Source organism: Danio aesculapii, chromosome 25 (assembly GCF_903798145.1).
Source record: "Danio aesculapii chromosome 25, fDanAes4.1, whole genome shotgun sequence".
Lineage (NCBI taxonomy): Eukaryota > Metazoa > Chordata > Actinopteri > Cypriniformes > Danionidae > Danio > Danio aesculapii.
This window is the reverse complement of record NC_079459.1, coordinates 8064920-8084872: the sequence shown is the minus strand read 5'-3', so window position 1 is coordinate 8084872 and position 19953 is coordinate 8064920. Positions and strand designations below refer to the sequence as shown.

At 35.9% G+C, this 19953-nt stretch overlaps 1 protein-coding gene across 2 annotated transcripts in view; it reads right to left on the bottom strand.

Annotated features, from left to right (window-relative positions):
- abcc8 (ATP-binding cassette, sub-family C (CFTR/MRP), member 8) overlaps positions 1 to 19953 on the bottom strand; it is a 137906-nt gene that overhangs the window by 57617 nt on the left and 60336 nt on the right. For both annotated transcript variants that reach the window (XM_056451912.1, XM_056451913.1), the window contains one exon: positions 7436 to 7468. In XM_056451912.1, coding sequence (XP_056307887.1) covers positions 7436 to 7468 — 33 coding nt within the window. The remainder of the gene's footprint in view (positions 1 to 7435; positions 7469 to 19953) is intronic.

The window sequence follows — 19953 nt, the reverse complement described above, 5'->3', positions numbered from 1 at the left end:
AAATTTAGCATTTTTAAAAAATACTTTCCCCCCAAGTTCTGTTTAACAGTGAGTACATTTTCTCAACACATTTATAAACATAGTTGTTTTAATCTAAAATTTTTAATAACTGATTTATTTTTATCTTTGCCATGATGAGAGTACATAATATTTTACTAGATATTTTTCAAGACAACTAGTACTCAGGTTAAAGTGCAATTTAAAGGTGTAACTCGATTAATTCGGTTAATTAGACAAGTTATGGTAATTAGGCACAATGGTTTGTTCTGTAGACAATCTATATATATATATATATATATATATATATATATATATATATATATATATATATATATATATATATATATATATATTGCTTAAGGGGGATAATACTATTGACCTTAAAATGCTTTTTTAAAAGGCCAAATAAAACAAATAAGACTTTTTACGGAAGAAAAAATATTTTAGGAAATACTGTGAAAAATTTCCTGTTCTGTTAAACATCATTTGGAGAACATTTGAAGAAGAAAAATAACTTCACAGTAGGGCTAATCATTTTGACTTCGTTTTGACTTTCAATGTCTTTTACAATATAAATGTACACATTTGTATTGACTTTTCGTATGAATCAAAGTTAATATAACAATGCAGTTTCAATTAGTACCTTACAATTTTCACATTTTCAAAGAGAGAAGTGCTTAAAATCTAAATTTAGTTATGTTCCAGAGAATTATTAAAAAAATATATATATAGCTAGCATTTGACAAAGGACAGCTTCCAAAATCTCTCCCAGTTCAGTGGTGAATTCGGCTAAAAACTCCTTAAATAAGAAGCAGCTCCATCCACGATAGAAGAAGCTGTGGATTGTGAGCCACAACCTGTAAGTATTTGTAAAATTAATATCTTACATGCATAGTTTCTAGCGTTAACGGTATGTTGTAGCGAGGACGTAAACAAGGATGTAAACAACGTGAAACGCTGTTTGGCACAGCTAACAATTTAGCTACAAATTCATATTTATCTGTCAAACCCCTGTAAACACCCACAGTCTTGAACAGCACATACAGTGTTTCTTTATGCGGCCACTTTCCCTGCGTTATACATCTCAAATAACAAAATCGCAAAAGATACGAGAACTTTTCATATTACTTACACATCCTTATAAACTGAATGCGAAAGAAGCAAATTTCCTACGACAGCTATGCTGATGACACTAAGATCTACTGAGCCTTACTGCCTAATGACTACAGCCCCATTGACAGCCTCTGCCAATGCATTGATGAAATTAATAATTGGATGTGCCAAAACTTTCTTCAGTTAAACAAAGAGAAAACGACAGTCATTGCATTAGGGAACAGAGATGAGGTTCTCAAGGTGAATGCGTACCTTGGCTCTAAGGGTCAAACAACAAAAAATAAGGTCAAGAATCTTGGTGTGACTCTGGAGTCAGATCTGAGTTTCAATAGTCATGTCAAAGCAGTCAGTAAATCAGCATACTATCATCTCAAAAACATTGCAAGAATCAAATGCTTTGTTTCCATTTTTATGCTAGATGAGTAGCTGTATATAATCAAAGTAAGATATATGAAAAAATAACGTGATTTTCTACAAGTGAAGCATAAACACACATTGCTTTGCATCTTATAATTGCAAGAATAAGATGCTTTGTTTCCAGTGAAGACTTAGAGAAACTTGTTCATGGTTTTATCACCAGCAGGGTGGATTACTGTAATGGACTCCACACAGGCCTTCCCAAAAAGACCGTCAGACAGTTGCAGCTCATCCAGAACGCTGCTGCCAGGATTCTGACCAGAACCAGGAAATCAGAGCACATCACACCTGTCCTCAGGTCTTTACACTGGCTCCCAGTTACATTCAGAATAGATTTTAAAGTATTATTACTTGTCTATAAATCACTAAATGGCCTAGGACCTCAATACATTACAGACATGCTCACTGAATACAAACCAAATAGATCCCTAAGCTCTTTAGGATTATATAAACTAGAAATTCCAATAGGTTAATCAAAGCAGGGTGAATCTGCCTTCAGCTACTACACCCCCGCTGCTGGAATCAGCTTCCAGAAATGATCAGATGTGTTCCAACATTAGTCACATTCAAATAAAGACTGAAAACGTATCTGTTTAGCTGTGTCTTTACTGAATAAGCACTGTGCTACATCCAACAGATCGCACTAATATGTCTTTCTTTTCTTTTTCATTTCTTTTAACACAATTTAATCTGTTTTTATTCATTTTTATTATTTGTCGTTTTTATTTTCTTGTTTCTTTTATTCTTGTTTATGTAAAGCCCTTTGAATTTCCATTGTGTATGAAATGTGCTCTATAAAGGAACTTGCCTTGCCTTGCCTAAAGATTTTCTGTGCATTTAGTAAACTTAAAAAAATGATTCATTGGATTTACTAAATATTATTAAGGTAAATGGTTGCAAACAATGTATATGGGGGTGAATTTAAACCAAATAATTAAGTTGAACATTAATATATTTAATTTGTTTAAATTTAGCCCATATAAATTATTAAATAAATTAAACTTTCTTACTTATCCAATAAGTCATTTTTATTTCAGTGTAGTATGTTGCTAGTATTCCATTTTGAACATCTTCCTTTTGAGTAATGAGAAGAATGGATTTTGATTGCATGTCAAGCTTTATTGTAAAAACTGTCAGTCACATACAAAGAATGATTGAAGCAAGGAAATTAACTTTATTTATTTATTTATGATGCTGTTTTTGAAGTATCCAAATTGCTTTTTCATTTCAGTGAATTGCAGGCAATAGCAGATGTCTTTTTGAAATAGTAAGTGTCAGTAATAATACACCTTGGCTTTGTAATGTATGGCATAGTGATTGCCACCAGCGGTAATAAGAGACGTCTATTCTTGGCCGCCATTCCAGCTCAACAGCCAAGAACAGGACAGACGCCCCTCGCGCACACATTCACACATTGTGACAGTGCTTGCTGTTTTATTGATGATCAAGGGGACGGTTGTACATTTTATCACCAGCACCAACTGTCGACGTTGCAGTAAAATGCTTTTTAATAGACCTTCAAAGAGCTAATATCTGAGCCCTTTCCAACAGAGCTTATGTATTTAACAGAGTCTACCCATTATAGTAGATAAGAAAGCTATTAAAATTGCAGTTGTCTCTGTTGGAGCCTTGACTTAATGGCTAGTGTACAAGCAACATAAATCCTGTTGGTGTCATTTCCAGATCGTTTTTTTTTTGTTTTCCGCTCTCTCTCTCTTTCCAATGGCAAACAACTGCCTCAAAAATAGTAAGCAACCTGACTAAATGCTTTTTTAGCCTAGAAGTAGGTACTGTAGACTTGATATTAACTTTTTTGATCACTAGTCACTGTGGCTAGTTGTTTTCCAATGTTACTAGCCACTCATCAATACGAATGGGAACCAGAACTCTTTATCGATATTGTGCTACATTATAAAAGACTGAAGTATCGATAAGCTCTGACGTTAACGGTTCTGCTATTGGTACTTTAGAATTATTGCTAAATAAACATTACTTACAGCAGCATCTTTTCTAATTTATGATATTTGATATTTGTCTGCACATTTGGCAATCTCATATGAGAAATGCTTGTGTTTCCGGCAAGCGTCTCAAGTATAAAAGCCTTCACCGTTGTATTGAAGCCTGTATGAATGCACTGATTACTGTATGGTTCTATACCACCTTAAAGAACAGATTATCCAATTGATGTCCAAAAAAATAGAAGAAGAGTAAAGAAGTCAGACACAAATGATTATGTTCAAACAAGGCATTCATTTCATTATGATTAATGTGTAAACCTAAATCATCACAATACAAATCAAACCAAATAAAATAGCTTAGATTCGCGTAAATAACAAACAATTATCATATAAGAATGACAATAATTACAGTACTGAGAGGTGGTAATATAGTGGTGAAATAAGTCCCAATAGTTTCAGAGAATAAGTCCACCTTGTTGGGGGGTTATAACTCAACCATTTCGTTTACATTAATTTATATTAATTCTGCATAATTAAGGGCGTGGCCACTTGAGTGACAGCTAGGTCTCGTTGGTCGCCATCACTTCACCTCAGCTGATTCCGGCTGATTAGCCTCTGAACTCAGCATATTCATCATATTTTGGTGTTGTTTTATGTGGCTTTACACAGTCAGTTGCCTTTTGGAATTGTTTCTTACAATTATCAGATGATATGGCATGCTGTGTGCACTTTATTGTGCTCACAAACCATTTACGTGGCCTCCATTTCCCAGTTGAGTGAAATTATATACTTCTATACCATCTCTATAAATGTATTTGTTTTATTTAGGATACTTTATCACTCATATTTTTCTTTAGACCTGTAATGCACTCCAGAATCTGAAAGCTTGATTAGCTGTAGTCTCTAGAACAGTCATCTGAAATGCTGTCATACAGTTGTTATGCCTGGATTTCATAAATAGCCTTGCATTTACTAACACAGACTATATTTGAAGTGTTTGGACGTAATTTGCGTTTTCCTCCTGTAGAAAAACATCATAAGAACAATGCTTAGTGACTCAATGTATTACAAAAATGTTTTTAAAAGTCTAAACACTTTAACCAAGTACAACCAAGTACATGTAATCAGAACACAAGCGAGTTGCAGGTAATAAGGTATTAAGCATTTCTCCTAAAGAAAAGCCTGTCTAAGCAAAATGCTAGAAGGCGTCTGCAGCTCTGCTCACGCTCTGTCTTTACCCTTGTTTGGTATTCCCCGGCCGGTACAATAACGCGTGAACAAAATGGCGATGGTTGGCCACGCCTAGTTGTAGCTTTTTTTGAGTTCTTCAGAAACCTATGGGTGACTTTACGGATACTACGTCCATATCTTTTACAGTCTATGGTTTCCAGGCATGGTTGCTTCACGCAATGAAACAGAACACGGGAGCTTTTAAGCACTCGCGCACAGCACATCAGCTGCATGCGCGACACTGTTGTCAGTGAGCGAGGATCGCCTGTGACTCACTGTGCGGCTAATCATCCTCTCATTCGGTATTCACCTGGTTTCTAACTGCACGAACACTTATCAGTCATGCTGCTTCTCGATTCTAAGATCACATTTGCACGCATATTAACAAACAGTTTTAAACTAAAATTCTAATCTTTAGTGACAAAGCAGCACTGGCAATTTAAAAATTATTTTCAACCAGCCAAAGTTGCTAGCGGGAATGGCTGTCTAACCGGCCACTGGTAAAATCTACCCACATTTGGCTGGTTGGCAAGCTTTAATGTCAAGCCCTAACTGTAGGTGATAGAATATCGTCATCAATTTAAACAAGCTTTTTGGGTAGTTTACTAAGTTTTCAAAACTGTTGACATTCTGTATTAGCTGTTAGGCAGAATTGAACTGTGAAACCTAATAGAATATAAAAATGCAGCTACATATTAAACATACAAATTCAGCTGTATGAAATGCATTTCCAGTATTTATTTAAAGAGGTGGTTCACTATGATATCATATTTAAAATTTTAGCTTTTGTGTAATGTAGATCTTTTAACATAAACATCATCTTTGAATGTAAGATGCTCAAAGTTCAATACAAATGGAGATATATGTAGTAATACTGTTAAAACATTAATAATACCTATTCATTAATTTCATTAGCCACAACTTTGTTGTTTGGAAAATATATTTTATATGCATAAATTTGACTTTGGCATGTTAAAATTACTTATTAAATTCTTATAAAATTTCTTATTAAATTACTTATCAAATTTAACTTACTTAAATTTTGTGTTATGTTCACATGCCTCCTCGTTCATTTAACTTAATGTGTTGTGACTTTGTTCAATGAGCATGAGCAAATGGGTTGTGGTTTCATAGTGTTGCATTGCAATTAGTATTATTTCACGTGACTTTTCAGGGCTCAACACTAAGGACTTACCCACTTTTTTCTCTGGCCACACCAAACTACCTTGCCACGAATTTTAAATAATGGGTCAAAACAAGCAAAAGATATTTTTTATTAATAAAAAATGTTCTTAAAAACAATTTAAATAAAATAAAAAAAAAAGTATTGTCATGCATCTAAAACTAGACACAGCAGTCTGTCCAGGCTAAATGCCCCAGATCATCAGTTAACTATAGATAAATGAATAGTTAATCTCTTATTAAAGAAATGCTGCTGTACAGAATAATAATTACACCACATTAACAAAAATAACTGTAAGCAGAAGAAAGTCGAAAAAACATGTGCGATAATAAAAGTATAATCGTGCGCACACGGTTAACGTTAGGCTCATTAATAATCTGTTCAAAGAATGGTTAAAGCGAAAGCGGCAGCCACTGCTGCTTACAAAAAATCTCGAGCTAAACATCATCTTTGAACGTAAGATGCTCAAAGTTCAATACAAATAGAGATCATGGCTTTTACAGAGTTTGCTTAGCGAAGTCAACAGCGAACAAAGACAAAGAATGCATCCAGGTTAATGAGATCATAAACCATACGATTTACACCCCAGGAAATGCGAAGCGAAGCAACGTGGTCACAAAGGTGCTGTAATGTTAGTAGTGAAAGGAAAAATGCAATTTAGTTACAAACAAACTCATAATTAACTGTCAAACACCCACAATCTTCACCAGTATGTGCAATGTCTGTGCAATGTCGTCCAATTTAGTACATTCTACAGTTGAAATAATGAACTTGAGTTAGCAAAAGATATGTTAACATTTCGTAATACGTACACATGTTTATAACCCCAATATATATGAAAGACACTTTATTTAGAGTTATTTTAGAGACCAGGCATGACCAAACTGTTTACACTAGATGCCAAATTTCCAGAATCACAACACATTATGTTAGCTGACATTTTCTGCACCCCATAAACACAATTAAGCATTAAAAAAAACTCTGGACCACCCCTTTAAAATGTTAGATTTTCGTTTGTAGCTTAGATTATATATAGGTTAGCTTTTTAGTGTTTTTATTTAGGGTTGAAAAGTCATGCAAAATGTATTATATTGTGAAGATTATCTTGATGGACAACATATATAATGAACTATGTTTGAACACAGAGCTTATTATTTGCAATAATCTATAAAGCCTATGGGTAAACCTTTTGGGGATTTTATCTAGAGACCCAATGTAATGCTAACAGCCTATCAAAAGTGACATCATAGCTCCTCCTCTATATAATGGCACATTTATTAAAAAGATTGTATATTTTAATAATAGTAAAATGTTTCTGTGTACAGCCATAATAAACCTGATGGTGACTTAAGAGGAAATACAGAGAGCAGAAGAACAAAGCCATGGGATTAACGTCCACAAGCCACCACAGAGAAAAGGTTCAGCGGTGCACAGCATGACAGGACACATCCATACAGCCTCCCCATGTGTACACAATAATTAACAAGATGCGCTAATGTTGTGTTCTGTAGCTTTGAAAGACAAAAGAACCCACCTTTCATTTCCTTCAGCATCCAGGGTGGGCAGTCTGCAAGGTAATAAACAGAAAATGAATAGCTTAACAAATGAAGGGTAAATACTAAAATCCTGACTGATAAACTGTGCTAAAAAATACCAATTGGAAATGACACTATCAATGATTGTAAACAAGAATCAGTCATTAATATTGCATTTAACATTTCTAAGAGATTCATGATAAACAGTGTGCTGCAATATTGTAATGATTCTGAAAGGCAAGATAAAATGGTGTGCAAAACAAATCTGTGAAATGCCACAGCTTGAATTGAAATGAGCTCTGAGGCTAAACTAAATAAATCGTCCTTGAAAAGTCAACAGGAATATAAATAAGAGCTTTTCTTCTGCCTGAAGGTATTAGCTGTGGTTGTAGCTCTTATTCTGTGTCCTTTCAAAACACAAACTATGGGACATCTACAGTAAATCCATGCGAAACACTCATTTTTCCAAGTTGCCATTATAGTTTAGCTAAGACTTGCTGTAATGTTTGGCCTTAAATACCTTTTATTTAAACATTTCCACCTTCATTATCTCTGCTTAGTAATTGATTTAATGACAAACTGCTGTCAATTCACTTGAGCGACAAGTGCAGAGAGCAGATGACGTGTACCGTTCCTGGAGTGATTTTTATACACCCTACTGAGAGATTAGCCAACACATGCCATTATAAAACGTCTGACATTATTAAAGGTGCCATGATGTGTTTTAAAGTATGCATTTTTATTTGATGTTTGACGTAATCTCAACTGAAACACAAAAAGAGGGTGGTAAAGGGTGCATCAATTGAAAATCAAATGAGAAGCATCTTGACGGGAGTGGGGCATGTCATTGAAAAAGCATTTGATTGGTTAAGATTTGATGAGAAACTGTAGTGTGAGGTGACGTGAAAAAAATCCATATAGGCAGAAGCGACAAACTACAATCTTTACAAGTTTTATATCTTCTAAGTAAAACTTTTGTCACTTTTTGTCACTGTTTTGAAGCACACTTTGGAACAACTGTGGTCAGAACCAAAGTTCACTGGACTGTGTTCTCTGGAATAATCTCAAGCTGTGGACATTGCGATTGCTAGCCGCTGAACTGCATCGTAGCTCATTACCATGAAGTTGACTTGATTTCAACAGTCCTCGACGCCCACATCGGCAAAGACACGTCGCAATTTTCTTACTGCTTATCGCAGCCCGCTTCCATTAAAAATTAATGACTTTCAGCTATTTTGACGCTCTCGATGCTTTCGGTGTGAACTACTAGCTTTACATGTTTATATCAGTTTTGTTTCTTCTAAACGCAATTTTTTTCAGTTTTAGAGTGCACTAGTTTTCAGATACCCTTAAAACTAATAATACTGATACTAATATTTAAAAAAAACTTTATTTTAATTTCATAGGACCTTTAAAGATATGACAAAGCATTTGTAAATGTGCTAAACTGAACATTGTCACACTTTATGCATCACAATCAAATCATTTAAAATAACCAGTAATATTTTTAAATTCATTTTAATTGTATAGAACATCATAAAATGATCAATTGTTTATCTCTGAGAGAGTTATTACTTTACAATTTTAACATTATTTAATTAAATTAAATAGCATTTTTACCAATGTGCTGAACTGCTTAAACGTCCTGTGATGTGCTTTGAAATGTGCATTTTTCTTCGATGTTTGACATAATCTCAACTGAAACTGTGCGTTTACACCGAAGGCGGCGAGAGAATCAAAGTTCACTCTGGCTGCCCTGACGTCAACGATGTCTGTCTTCACTGCACTGCCGGCGAGAGCCTCAAAATTCAATACACTGATCTTGTATTTAAAGTGGTATTTAACATTCCCGCATTAAAAAATGTGCTTTTTAGCATGAAAATGTTATGCACTTTTTATAATCTAACTATAGAAGATCATGTTGTTGCATGTGGTGTGGCTTTGCTCCACTTATTAAATATGTGTCCATATGTCTGAAATATCCTGAAGCAGCAATACTGTTTTGCATTGTCCTTATAAATAGCATGAGATTCCTGCTTTTACTAAGAAAAAAATTTAACTTTTTGTAACTTTTCTAAAATGTATGTCACTGTATGAAAACATTGTAAATAATTGAAATCCGCCGACCACTATAATTAAACCCTTAGGGACAACCGTGGTCAGAACCAAAGTTCACTTGACTGTGTTCTCTATAATCCTCTCAAGCAGTGGACTTCAACATTCCAATTTCTAGCCGCCGAACCGCATCATAGCTCATTACCATAAAGTTCACTTTATTTCAACTCTCCTCGACGCCCACACCAGCGAAGACGCACCACGCCACTCATTACCGCTTATCGCTGCAGCTCTCATTGAAAATTAATGACTTCTGTCTACTTTAACGCACTCGACGCTTTCGGTGTAAATGCATAGAAAAAAATGAAGAGAGTGGGTGGTACATAGATTAGCCCCTCCCCTTTTTACAAAAAACAGCCAATAGCGTAGCATCATCAATTGCCAAAGTTCAGTTCAAATACTCAAGACCGCACGAACAGAGGACGCATGAAACTTCCCCTATGTGTTCTTGATATCGAGGACGCAATAATGCAGACTTGAGCACCAAACTCGCTCTAGAAGTCCCAGAAGTCATTGCGACTAGAGGTGGGAAGCACAGCATTTAATATAGGTTTATTATTAAAGCTCAGAGATAGAACTTACTAACCACAGGAGTTTCCCTAAATGAAACGGTAAAAGTAAACATTACCATAAAATACTTAATAAAGGAATAAACACTTTAAGGGTGTTTATTTGCTGAAATTCATATTAAAATCTGTTTTATCTATATTGTGCAACGTATATTTATAATATTTAGTCTTATGCATAGTATATATATATTGAAATGGGAAAAATAATAAATCATTGTAAGAATGCTGCGATGTTTAAATAAATTTCCATAAAAAATGCATGAAGGTCACGTGACCATCAGGAAGAACAGAGCATCTCATTTCTCAAAGGACGCGTTCTCGGTTCTCGTGGTCTCAGAGTTCGTTCTTCCGTGGACACCTGGCAAGACCGGTCTTCACAAGAACGCAAGTCCGTTCTCTGCATTCTTGTAATTGAAAAACAACCGTTGAAAACAAGCGCATCAAATGAAAAGCAAACGAGAAGCGTCTTGAAGGGGGCGGGGCATGTCAGATCCTAGAGAGCATTTGATTGGTCAAGCTTTGATGAGACTGACGTTTGGGGTGACAAAAAAGAATTATTGATTCATTTAGGCAGAATTGACAAACTACAAGCTTTACATGTTTATATCAGTTTATATCTTCTAAACGTGAATTTTGTCACTGTTTTGGAGCACACTGGCTAGATATCCTTAAAACTAACAGACTGAAACTAACATGGGCGACGCAGTGGCACAGTAGGTAGTGCTGTCGCCTCACAGCAAGAAGGTCACCGGAGTAAGTTGGCGTTTTTGTGTGGAGTTTGCATGTTCTCCCTGCATTCACGTGTGTTTCCTCCGGGTGCTCTGGTTTCCCCCACAGTCCAAGCACATGCGGTACAGGTGAATTGGGTAGGCTAAATTGTCCGTAGTGAATGAGTGTATATGGATGTTTCCCAGAGATAGGTTGCAGCTGGAAGAGCATCTGCTGCTTAAAACATATGCTGGATAAGTCAGCGGTTCATTCTGCTGTAGCGACCCCAGATTAATAAAGGGACTAAGCCGAAAAGAAAATGAATGAATGAAAAAAACTAACATCTAAAAAATATATATTTTAATTTCATGGGACCTTTAAAAGGTGACATTTGCACCTAATATTTTTTAACAATAACAGCTAATTTTGTGTCAATTGTTAATGATTACAGATTAAAAAGTGAACAAAGTTTTAAAGGAATTTAGCTTATTTACTGCTACGTTGATTTACTTTATTAATAAGATACATTCCATGGTCTTTTGAATGTATTGTTGTGTTTGGTTTCTTTTCTCCCTTTCTCTCTTTCTGTTACCTGTTTCTCAACTAGGTGTGGAGGAGAGGAGCTTGATTAGTTGCACCTGCTGCTCGTTGCCCTGCAAGCTTAAAAGCTGACTAGTTGCAAGCCACATTGAAGCTTGCTTCCAGAGTGTGGTCTCCCTCCTGCTTGATTGTGGTGATTAACTAATTAAAGTTAAAATCTGTTGCAAAGCATTTGAAACTGCTTACAATCTGTCATTGAAACTTATAATTGTGTTTGGAAGCTGTAGGGTGGCGGGTGCCATTTTATTTCTAAAACCCCTTTTCTCTTGTTTGTTTGCTTGGGGAGTGTAACTTTCTGTTGTTAATTGAATGTTACTTTGTCAATTTAGACAGTTTTACATCATAACTAGCTAGAGTGTTTTGGCCTTTTCCCCCTTCTGAAGCCTGTTTTGTGTTACCATTGTACATTTTTTGTTAATTCTTTAACTGAAATTGGTGTGATGTCTTGAAGTCAGGGATCTGATCCACACTTACTCCAACCAACTTTGAACTTTTCACTGTTGCTCTTACTGCTAGACACTTAACATCAGGGAGGTAACAAATTAGAGTTCAGATGCAAAAACTCTAAGTGGCGTCTGAAATTACAGTAGCATTTTTTTTTTTTTTTTTTTTTTCCAGTCTCCTGGGTTTGTTCAGTTTTTCACTTTAAAGGCAATGCAAATAACATATGAAGAGTTCAGATGCAAAACCCTTAAAATCAGACCTTTTTTTTTTTTTTTTTTTTTGTAAAATTTATATCGGGCTCCTCTGATTGGGTACAGAAGGTTCACTTTATAGGTAATGAAATGGTTATTAGCAGTTAATAAAATACCTGAAAATCAGATGCAACTAGAAAATATTTTACCAAACATTAAAACCTAAAATTAAAAATATATAATTCTGTCAAGTAAGTTGCGGTTCATTCCGCTGTGGTAATCCCTGATAAACCAGGGACAAAGCAAAAGGAAAATAAATGAATGAAATCCGTCAAGTAAGTGCGTTAATCAATAACATTACAATTGACATTAATTAAATCTTAACAATCTGTTGTCATTTCTGATATTTGGGATTTAGATTTAATGCATGTAGAGCAATGCAAACATTCTCTTTTTCATCTCTTGTCTATCCTCGGCATCCATGCAGGATAAAAGAATGGGATCTTATTGTAGTCTCTCGTGAAATTGAGTTGCTGTTTAATGTACAGTAAGTTGGACTCATTCAAAGTAGCATCACTGTGCAAAAAAAGTTACAGGTTTAAACAATTTTCTTGTTATAATGCACAGAGTTTTAAGGCAAGGGACATTTTCATTTGCCATTCACTGACAGTCGAATAGCCTCATCCAATTCCTCAAACTCTTTTACAACTCTTTTATGTCTCCTCATAAAAGCCGCTGTTTCAGTGCGCCGTTACATTGAAAACATATGGTTCGATTCGCATCTTCTGATTGGTTCTCAGGAGATAGCGGCTTTTGCTGTCAAAGGCAAGTGGCGTTTAGCGGCTTTTGCAAACAAACTGTTATTTCTGAACTCCCTGAAGCTGTGATATTTTTTATTTTATTATTATTTTTTTTTAGATGATTTGAAGCAAAATTATTTGTTGAACATGTACTATGTGCCTAAAGCATTCACTCAATTTCATTAGCTCATTTTTTTGCAGAAGTGGTGTTTAGCGGCTTTTGCATCTGAATTCTTCATATATTTTTTTGCTATAAAACGGAAATTACTAAACCTACACACAAAACCCCGGTAAAAACAGGTTTTTGCATCTAAACTTTATATATTTTTAGTTTACTACAACAGATTTCACTGGAAAATAAAGCCAAAGTTTACTGGCAACAGCTGTCAGGGATCAAAGACTACTTGGCTTATCTGATACTTGCAGTATTATTACAGTTATTTTTGGATGTTTAGGGCATGACATCTTGAGATCAGAAGCTGTGAGAGTCATTTGTCTGATGAACAATTAGGATAAAAGACCTTTTCTTCCCACAGTGGCTGATACTCTCTGATCATCAGCCAAAAAGAGTTCATATGATCGTGAACATTCACACGTAAAAACCATTTCCTTTCAAATTAGACAACACCCACTTAACACAGCTCATTTCTGTACTGGAAGAATAAACATTTGCTTTTCAAGATCATCATTTAACTCAAAGAGTAGATTATAAGAAAACATTATGCGCTGCAAGACTTGTAGATTATTTTTAGAGAAGGCATATATTTAGATTCATCCTTAGAATAGTCATACTGGTCACATATACTCAGCCATGTGAATATGTGGAAAGGGTATCTCAAATAACTAATGTGAACAATTTATCTTATATGTTACATATGTTATGCATGTGGGAGTAAATGCAAAATGTTATACGCCCTCTTAGTCAGTCCTCAATACTCAAGGTTGAGGACAATTCTTGAGGTCCTCTCAAATGCATTAAAGCATTAGTTCTCCTCAAAATGAAATTAAGATTATCAACATACTAAGATATTTTAATCCAATTTGAGAATTCTGATCCTTTGCTGAAAATCTATTCACTCTTAAAATTCACACTTAAAAGAGTGTAAAGTGCCCTTCAAAATTATTGCCACCCTTGGTTAAAATGTACACTCGTAGCCACTTTATTAGGTACACCTGCCTACCTGCTCAACGCACATTTCTAATCAGCCGATCACATGACAGTAACTTAATGCATTTAGGCATGTAGACATGGGCTGTTTCTAAAACCGCATACTTCCATACTATACAGTACGCTAAAATCAGTGTGCGAGCAGAGTAGTATGTCCAAATTCATAGAATTCGAAAATCGGTATACGAGAAGTACCTGGATGACTTACTACTTCCGGCGAGATCCTGAAGTGCGCATCCCATGCACGCTGCGCTATCCCATGATGCCCCACGAGAGAATTCATGAATGGGAGTGAAGCGACGCAACTGACCCAGGTAGGTCACATAACCGTGACAAAATGGCGATGTAGGATGTCCGAATTCCAATCATACGTCTTACATTCATACTGTATAGAACGTACTTTTCTAACGGCCGAGTAGTACGTTTAAATTCAAATGCAGTACCTACTGAGTAGTAGGCAGATAAGTGACTTTGAACGTGGCATATTTGTTGATGCCAGACGGGCTGCTCTGATTATTTCAGAAACTGCTGATCTACTGGGATTTTCACGCACAACCATCTCTAGGGTTTACAGAGAATGGTCCGAAAAAGAGAAAATATCCAGTGAGTGGCAGTTCAGTGGGCACACATGCCTTGTTGATGTCAGAGGAGAATGGCCAGACTGGTTCAAGCTGATAGAAAAGCAACAGTAACTCAAATAACCACTCGTTACAACTGAGGTATGCAGAAGAGCATCTCTGAATACACAATATGTCAAACATTGAGGCGGATCCAGATCTCAATCCAATAGAGCACCTTTGGGATGTGGTGGAATGGGAGATCATGTCAACATGGACCAAAATCTCTGAGGAATATTTCCAGTATCTTGTTAAATCTATGTCACGAAGGATTAAGGCAATTCTGAGGGCAAAAGGGGGTCCAACCAGATACTAGTAAGGTGTACCTAATAAAGTGGTCAGTGATTGCATGAATATGTTGAAATTGCAGTGTGTGTATTGGTTGTAATATGAAGCAAATTCACACTTTTGCTAATAAACCATTCGCAAATTCTTTAAGTGACAGTAAAACTACTGCATACTCTGCCATTGTTTGTATTTGTGCCCGCATGGGACATTACAGTTTTCACAGAATCATCGGGTGTTAACACAGAGATGACAATAGTAGCTTTAAAAAAAATCCTAGTTTGTGACCCTATTATCAGATTAAAGCTTTTTCAGTCACAAAAACAAAGTTGTCATGTACAAAAAATAAGCAAAACACAAAATAATTTCCTGTTGTTGGCAGAAAACATATAAACGCCCATTCATTTCAATGAGGTTTCCTTTCTATCCTATTATTGCTGCACTCCTACAGGTTTATAATTTTAGATTTAATCTAAAACACGTTAAGTGGATGCACATTGTCTGTATAATCCCATTGTTATCTTAAGTACCCCTTTGCTTTGTTGCCATGGGGGACTGGTGCTCGAACAAACACCCTTCTGTAGTGTGCTTGACCCAGGATGCATTTTTTAAAAGAGTGTGCAGACATCAAAACACAAGCCTCAAATCAACATTCTAATCACTAATAGTCTGCAGGATGCAAAACAGGTATGAAGAGCCATTGATATAATGGTAGAATGAACATCACATCCTCTGTTTGACCCTCAGGTGTGTGAGATGGAGGGACTAGTGGGTTTCTAGTGCTCTAAAATTATCAACATAGACAACGATGTATTCCTGACACCACCCTGTTAGCCTTAATCCTCTGACATTTTAGGCATAATAGGATGAAGTAACATATGACATTTCTGTCAATGACCTTTGAATTAAGACATTTATGAGGTGATCTGAGATTGTTTCACTGTGACCACACTGGTGAATTGTAGTTTTGGGATACAGGGAAGTCGCAATAATGCTTGATACAATATAACTCAGACTAAACGTGATGTTTACACTCTTAAAAAAATTACGTTATATTTTTTCTAACTACTTATTTAAAATGAGCTAAAACAACAATTCTTGAGTTTTTTTTTGGGGGGGGGGGGGGGGGGGGGGGGGGTTGGCTTACTTGTTTTATGTTAAATTTGCAGACACAATTAAGTTAACTTAAGCAATTGGATTCAGTACAGTATATACGAATTTCAGAGCACATTTTACACTTGTTCTTTTTACGATCAGATGGCTATTTGATCTAAAAAAAAAACCACAAATAACAACAACAACGCTATCTCATGGCAATTAATAACTTTTTGATTTAGTGACTAGTCCGTATAAATTTGTACAGTTTTAGTATGATTTGCTTATCCTCTATTGATGATTGGGCTTAGGAGTGGGGTTTGAATATACCTGTCAACCATCCTGTTTTTGCCGGGATTCTCCTGTATTTTGCCATTGTATCCAGCTAGATCATCGTGTTTAAGTATTTTTCCATATGCCTCCCGTATATCTCTTGTATATACCATCAACACAAAGCCAATCTCAAATGTGATATAATTGCAAGAGCTGTTCAACTGAATTGTGCTTTTGCTTTATTTTGGCTTAAAAGCACATTGAAATTAATATAATATTGTCTGCATTCACTTTCTTTCCATTAAAGCTGTGCTTTGATTGTCGCCCTTCCTATGTCGTGCTTCGTATGATTAACTGTTCACAGATCAGCTTCTGTATACAACATTTAAAGAGCGAAAGTCGACACTTTGGGATTTGGGGCAGTGTTAAAACAGCAAACGCACTTAATAATTTGTAAACATCTCCGTTCTGCGTGTTTTATTTTAAACACAACTAATTTTTACTTAGGGGCAACACGGTGGCTCAGTGGCTGACACTGTCCCCTCACAGCAAGAAGGTCGCTGGTTCGAATCACAGCTGGGCCAGTTGGCATTTCTGTGTGGAGTTTGCCTGTTCTCCCTGTGTTCGTTTGGGTGCAGTACAGGTGAATTGAAAAAACTAAATTGGTCATAGTGTACAGTATGTGTGTGAATGTGAGAGTGTATGGGTGTTTCCCAATACTGGGTTGCAGCTGGAACATCCATTGTGTTAAACATATGCTGAATTAGTTAACGGTTCATTCCATTGTGGCGACTCCTGATTAATGAGGCACTAAGCTGAAAGAAAGCTAATGAATGCACAAATTTTCTCTTGAGAGTAATCAAATGCTTTCATTAGCCTATAGTTCTGTGCATTCTTACACTGACCCCGCTGTTATCAAACAAAACAAAATGAGAGATTCATTTGCTGCTCCTTATTAAATAACTACAGAAACCTTAATTAATATTTAAATACAGAGAATAAAAAGTGAACGAGATTTTATAACTTGATTTAATTTCATGTAGGCCATTGATTTTAATAGGCTAATATATAATAGGCTTTTATTTTATTGTCAATATTTTCTAATGTTTGCTATGTTTTCTCTCTTTTGAAGATAATTGTCCCGTATTTTTACATCTCAATGTTTGTAGGTGTGGGTGTGGTGTTATACCTCCTTTTAAAAATCGTTCATTTCCGTACGACTCGTGAATTTGTACAAATAAGCCACTTACTTTTCCTTGTGAGATCAGGCTGGAAAAAACGCATGAAGTGAGCAGACGTAAACAGCCTCATTAAGTAGCTTCATATCATTCAGAAACGGAAACAAAGTTTTGCTTTGTGCTTTTATATAAACTCACAAAGCAAAATCTCACTAAATGGACTCCTATTTGAATTTTTCAAAACACAATAGCATCTCGCTGAGAATTAACAATCCCCATGACATCCGCAGCACCGTTAAAGCAATTTCAAGCTCTATATGAAGGGCATAACTCATTACAATGTATTTTCAGCTCTCCGAGTGTATGCTGATTCAAAGAGCTCTCACAAACAAATGGGATTTCATCCTGTAAACACACCAATTACTTCAACCAGGCCTGAGCACAAAACTGGAATGACCACTTCTTGCATCAATTACAGCTTTTTAATTCCATTTTTCATATTTCATGAAGGAAGTAATTGACATCTAAAGAGTACTGGACTAATAATCTTATAACACATTGGGCCCTATCATACACCTGGCGCAATAAGGCACAAGACATGTATGGCACAATTTGTTGCTATTTACAGACCAGCGCAATAGTAATTTTCACGTTTTGCACCACGTTAAGGTGATGTGTTAAGGCTCATTGTTGGCGCGTTGCTATTTTGAAGAACTGAAATAGACCGCACCATTGACCAACTAAAAGCTTCTCTAAAGTCCAGCACTGAGTGTGTTAGTTATGCGCCTCTGCAGGTCCAAACATTTACACATTGCTTAATACACACAGGATGTACAACAATACACAAATATCTATACATATAAAAAACTTAAAGGATTAAAATGTTACAAAAATTATTATTTTCTACATAAATATAAAAACCACTACCTCCATGCCTCATCTCAGGGGCCTTTTTTAGTTAATTCATGACACAAATCTTTGCTCTTAACAAAGGAAATTAAATATGTAGGCTAATGGATGTCTTCAGTGGAGTGCATACAACAATGTTTCTTTATCCAAGAAAGTAAAGGAGTAAAGAGTAAAAGTAAAGAGGTCGAATGGAGGAGGCTCGTTCTTTATCCTTACTGCAGATGGTCTGTTAAACTGTTTTCTCGCTAGTGAAGCGTTCAGTTTGTCCACTTACAAAGTCCAACATGTAAACAGCAAATGTGCCATGGTGTGACACAACTGACTCTTAAAGGGAATGGAAGATGAGACTATGATTGGTTTAATGCATGTTATGCTCAAAACACTCTTATAACTCATTAAGAAGATAAGCACAACCCTATTAGACAATGCGCCACGGTGCAAACCATATTTTTCCATTCTTAAAATAGTAAAAGTGGATTCAGACGTGACCTTAAAGTTTTTGCGCCATGTGCTTTAGACTTTGCGCTTAGATCGTTAAAATAGAGTCCATTATGTCATTAAGCTCTTTTAAAGGAAACAATGGACATTGTTGTTTATAATTATAATAAAAACATCTATCTTAATTAAGCCAACCAAAAGATGAACCTGCCACTGTCATATAAAAAATGTTCTGAAAAAAAAAACTGAAAGAAAGTAAACATCTGAAGAGGGAAAATGATCTTATTAACATGATGTCTTTGGTGATTTAACCCCTTAAGAGTTAAAATGTGCTGTCCACGTTTGTGGACACTCAAGCCCTAGGAGGTTAATGGACTAGGAGGTTAAATGGAGGCACACTCAAATAAAAATCTTTTTTTTTTTTGCTTGTTCAAACTACTTATTTAAAATGAGCTAAATCAACACAATTCTTGAGATTTCATTGGGACAACTTCATTTTTTATTTTCAATCCACATAAATAAACATGTTAAGTTAACTTAATCGTTGGGACAACATAAATTAATTGTGTGGAAGCTTGCAATTTTTACAGTGCAATGCATGTGAAAGTATAAATGCTGTAATTGTGTCATGTGACTGATGTGATTAAAGTGAGGTGAATTCTGATTGGCTGCACATTTTCCTTACATTTACTTGAATGAAGGTAACAAATAAATAATGAATTTATGTTAAAGTCATTTTGGCGACATGGTGGCTCAGAGGTTAGCACTGTCGTCACACGACAAGAAGGTAGCTGGTTTGAGTCTCGGCTGGGTCAGTTGGCATTTCTGTGTGTAGTTTGCATGTTCTCCCCATGTCTATGTGGGTTTCCTCCGGGTGCTCTGGTTCACCCCAAAAACATGCGCTATAGGTTAATTGAATAAACTAAATTGGCCGTAGTGTATGAGTCTGTGTAAATGTGAGTGTTTATAGGTGTTCCCCAGTGCTGGATTGCAGCTGGAAGGTCATCCACTGCATAAAACATATGCCGTAATAGTTGGCGGTTCATTCCGTTGTGGCGACCCCTGATAAATCAGAGACTAAGCCGAAGGAAAATGAATGAACGTCTTCATTAAGCCCCCCAAAAGTG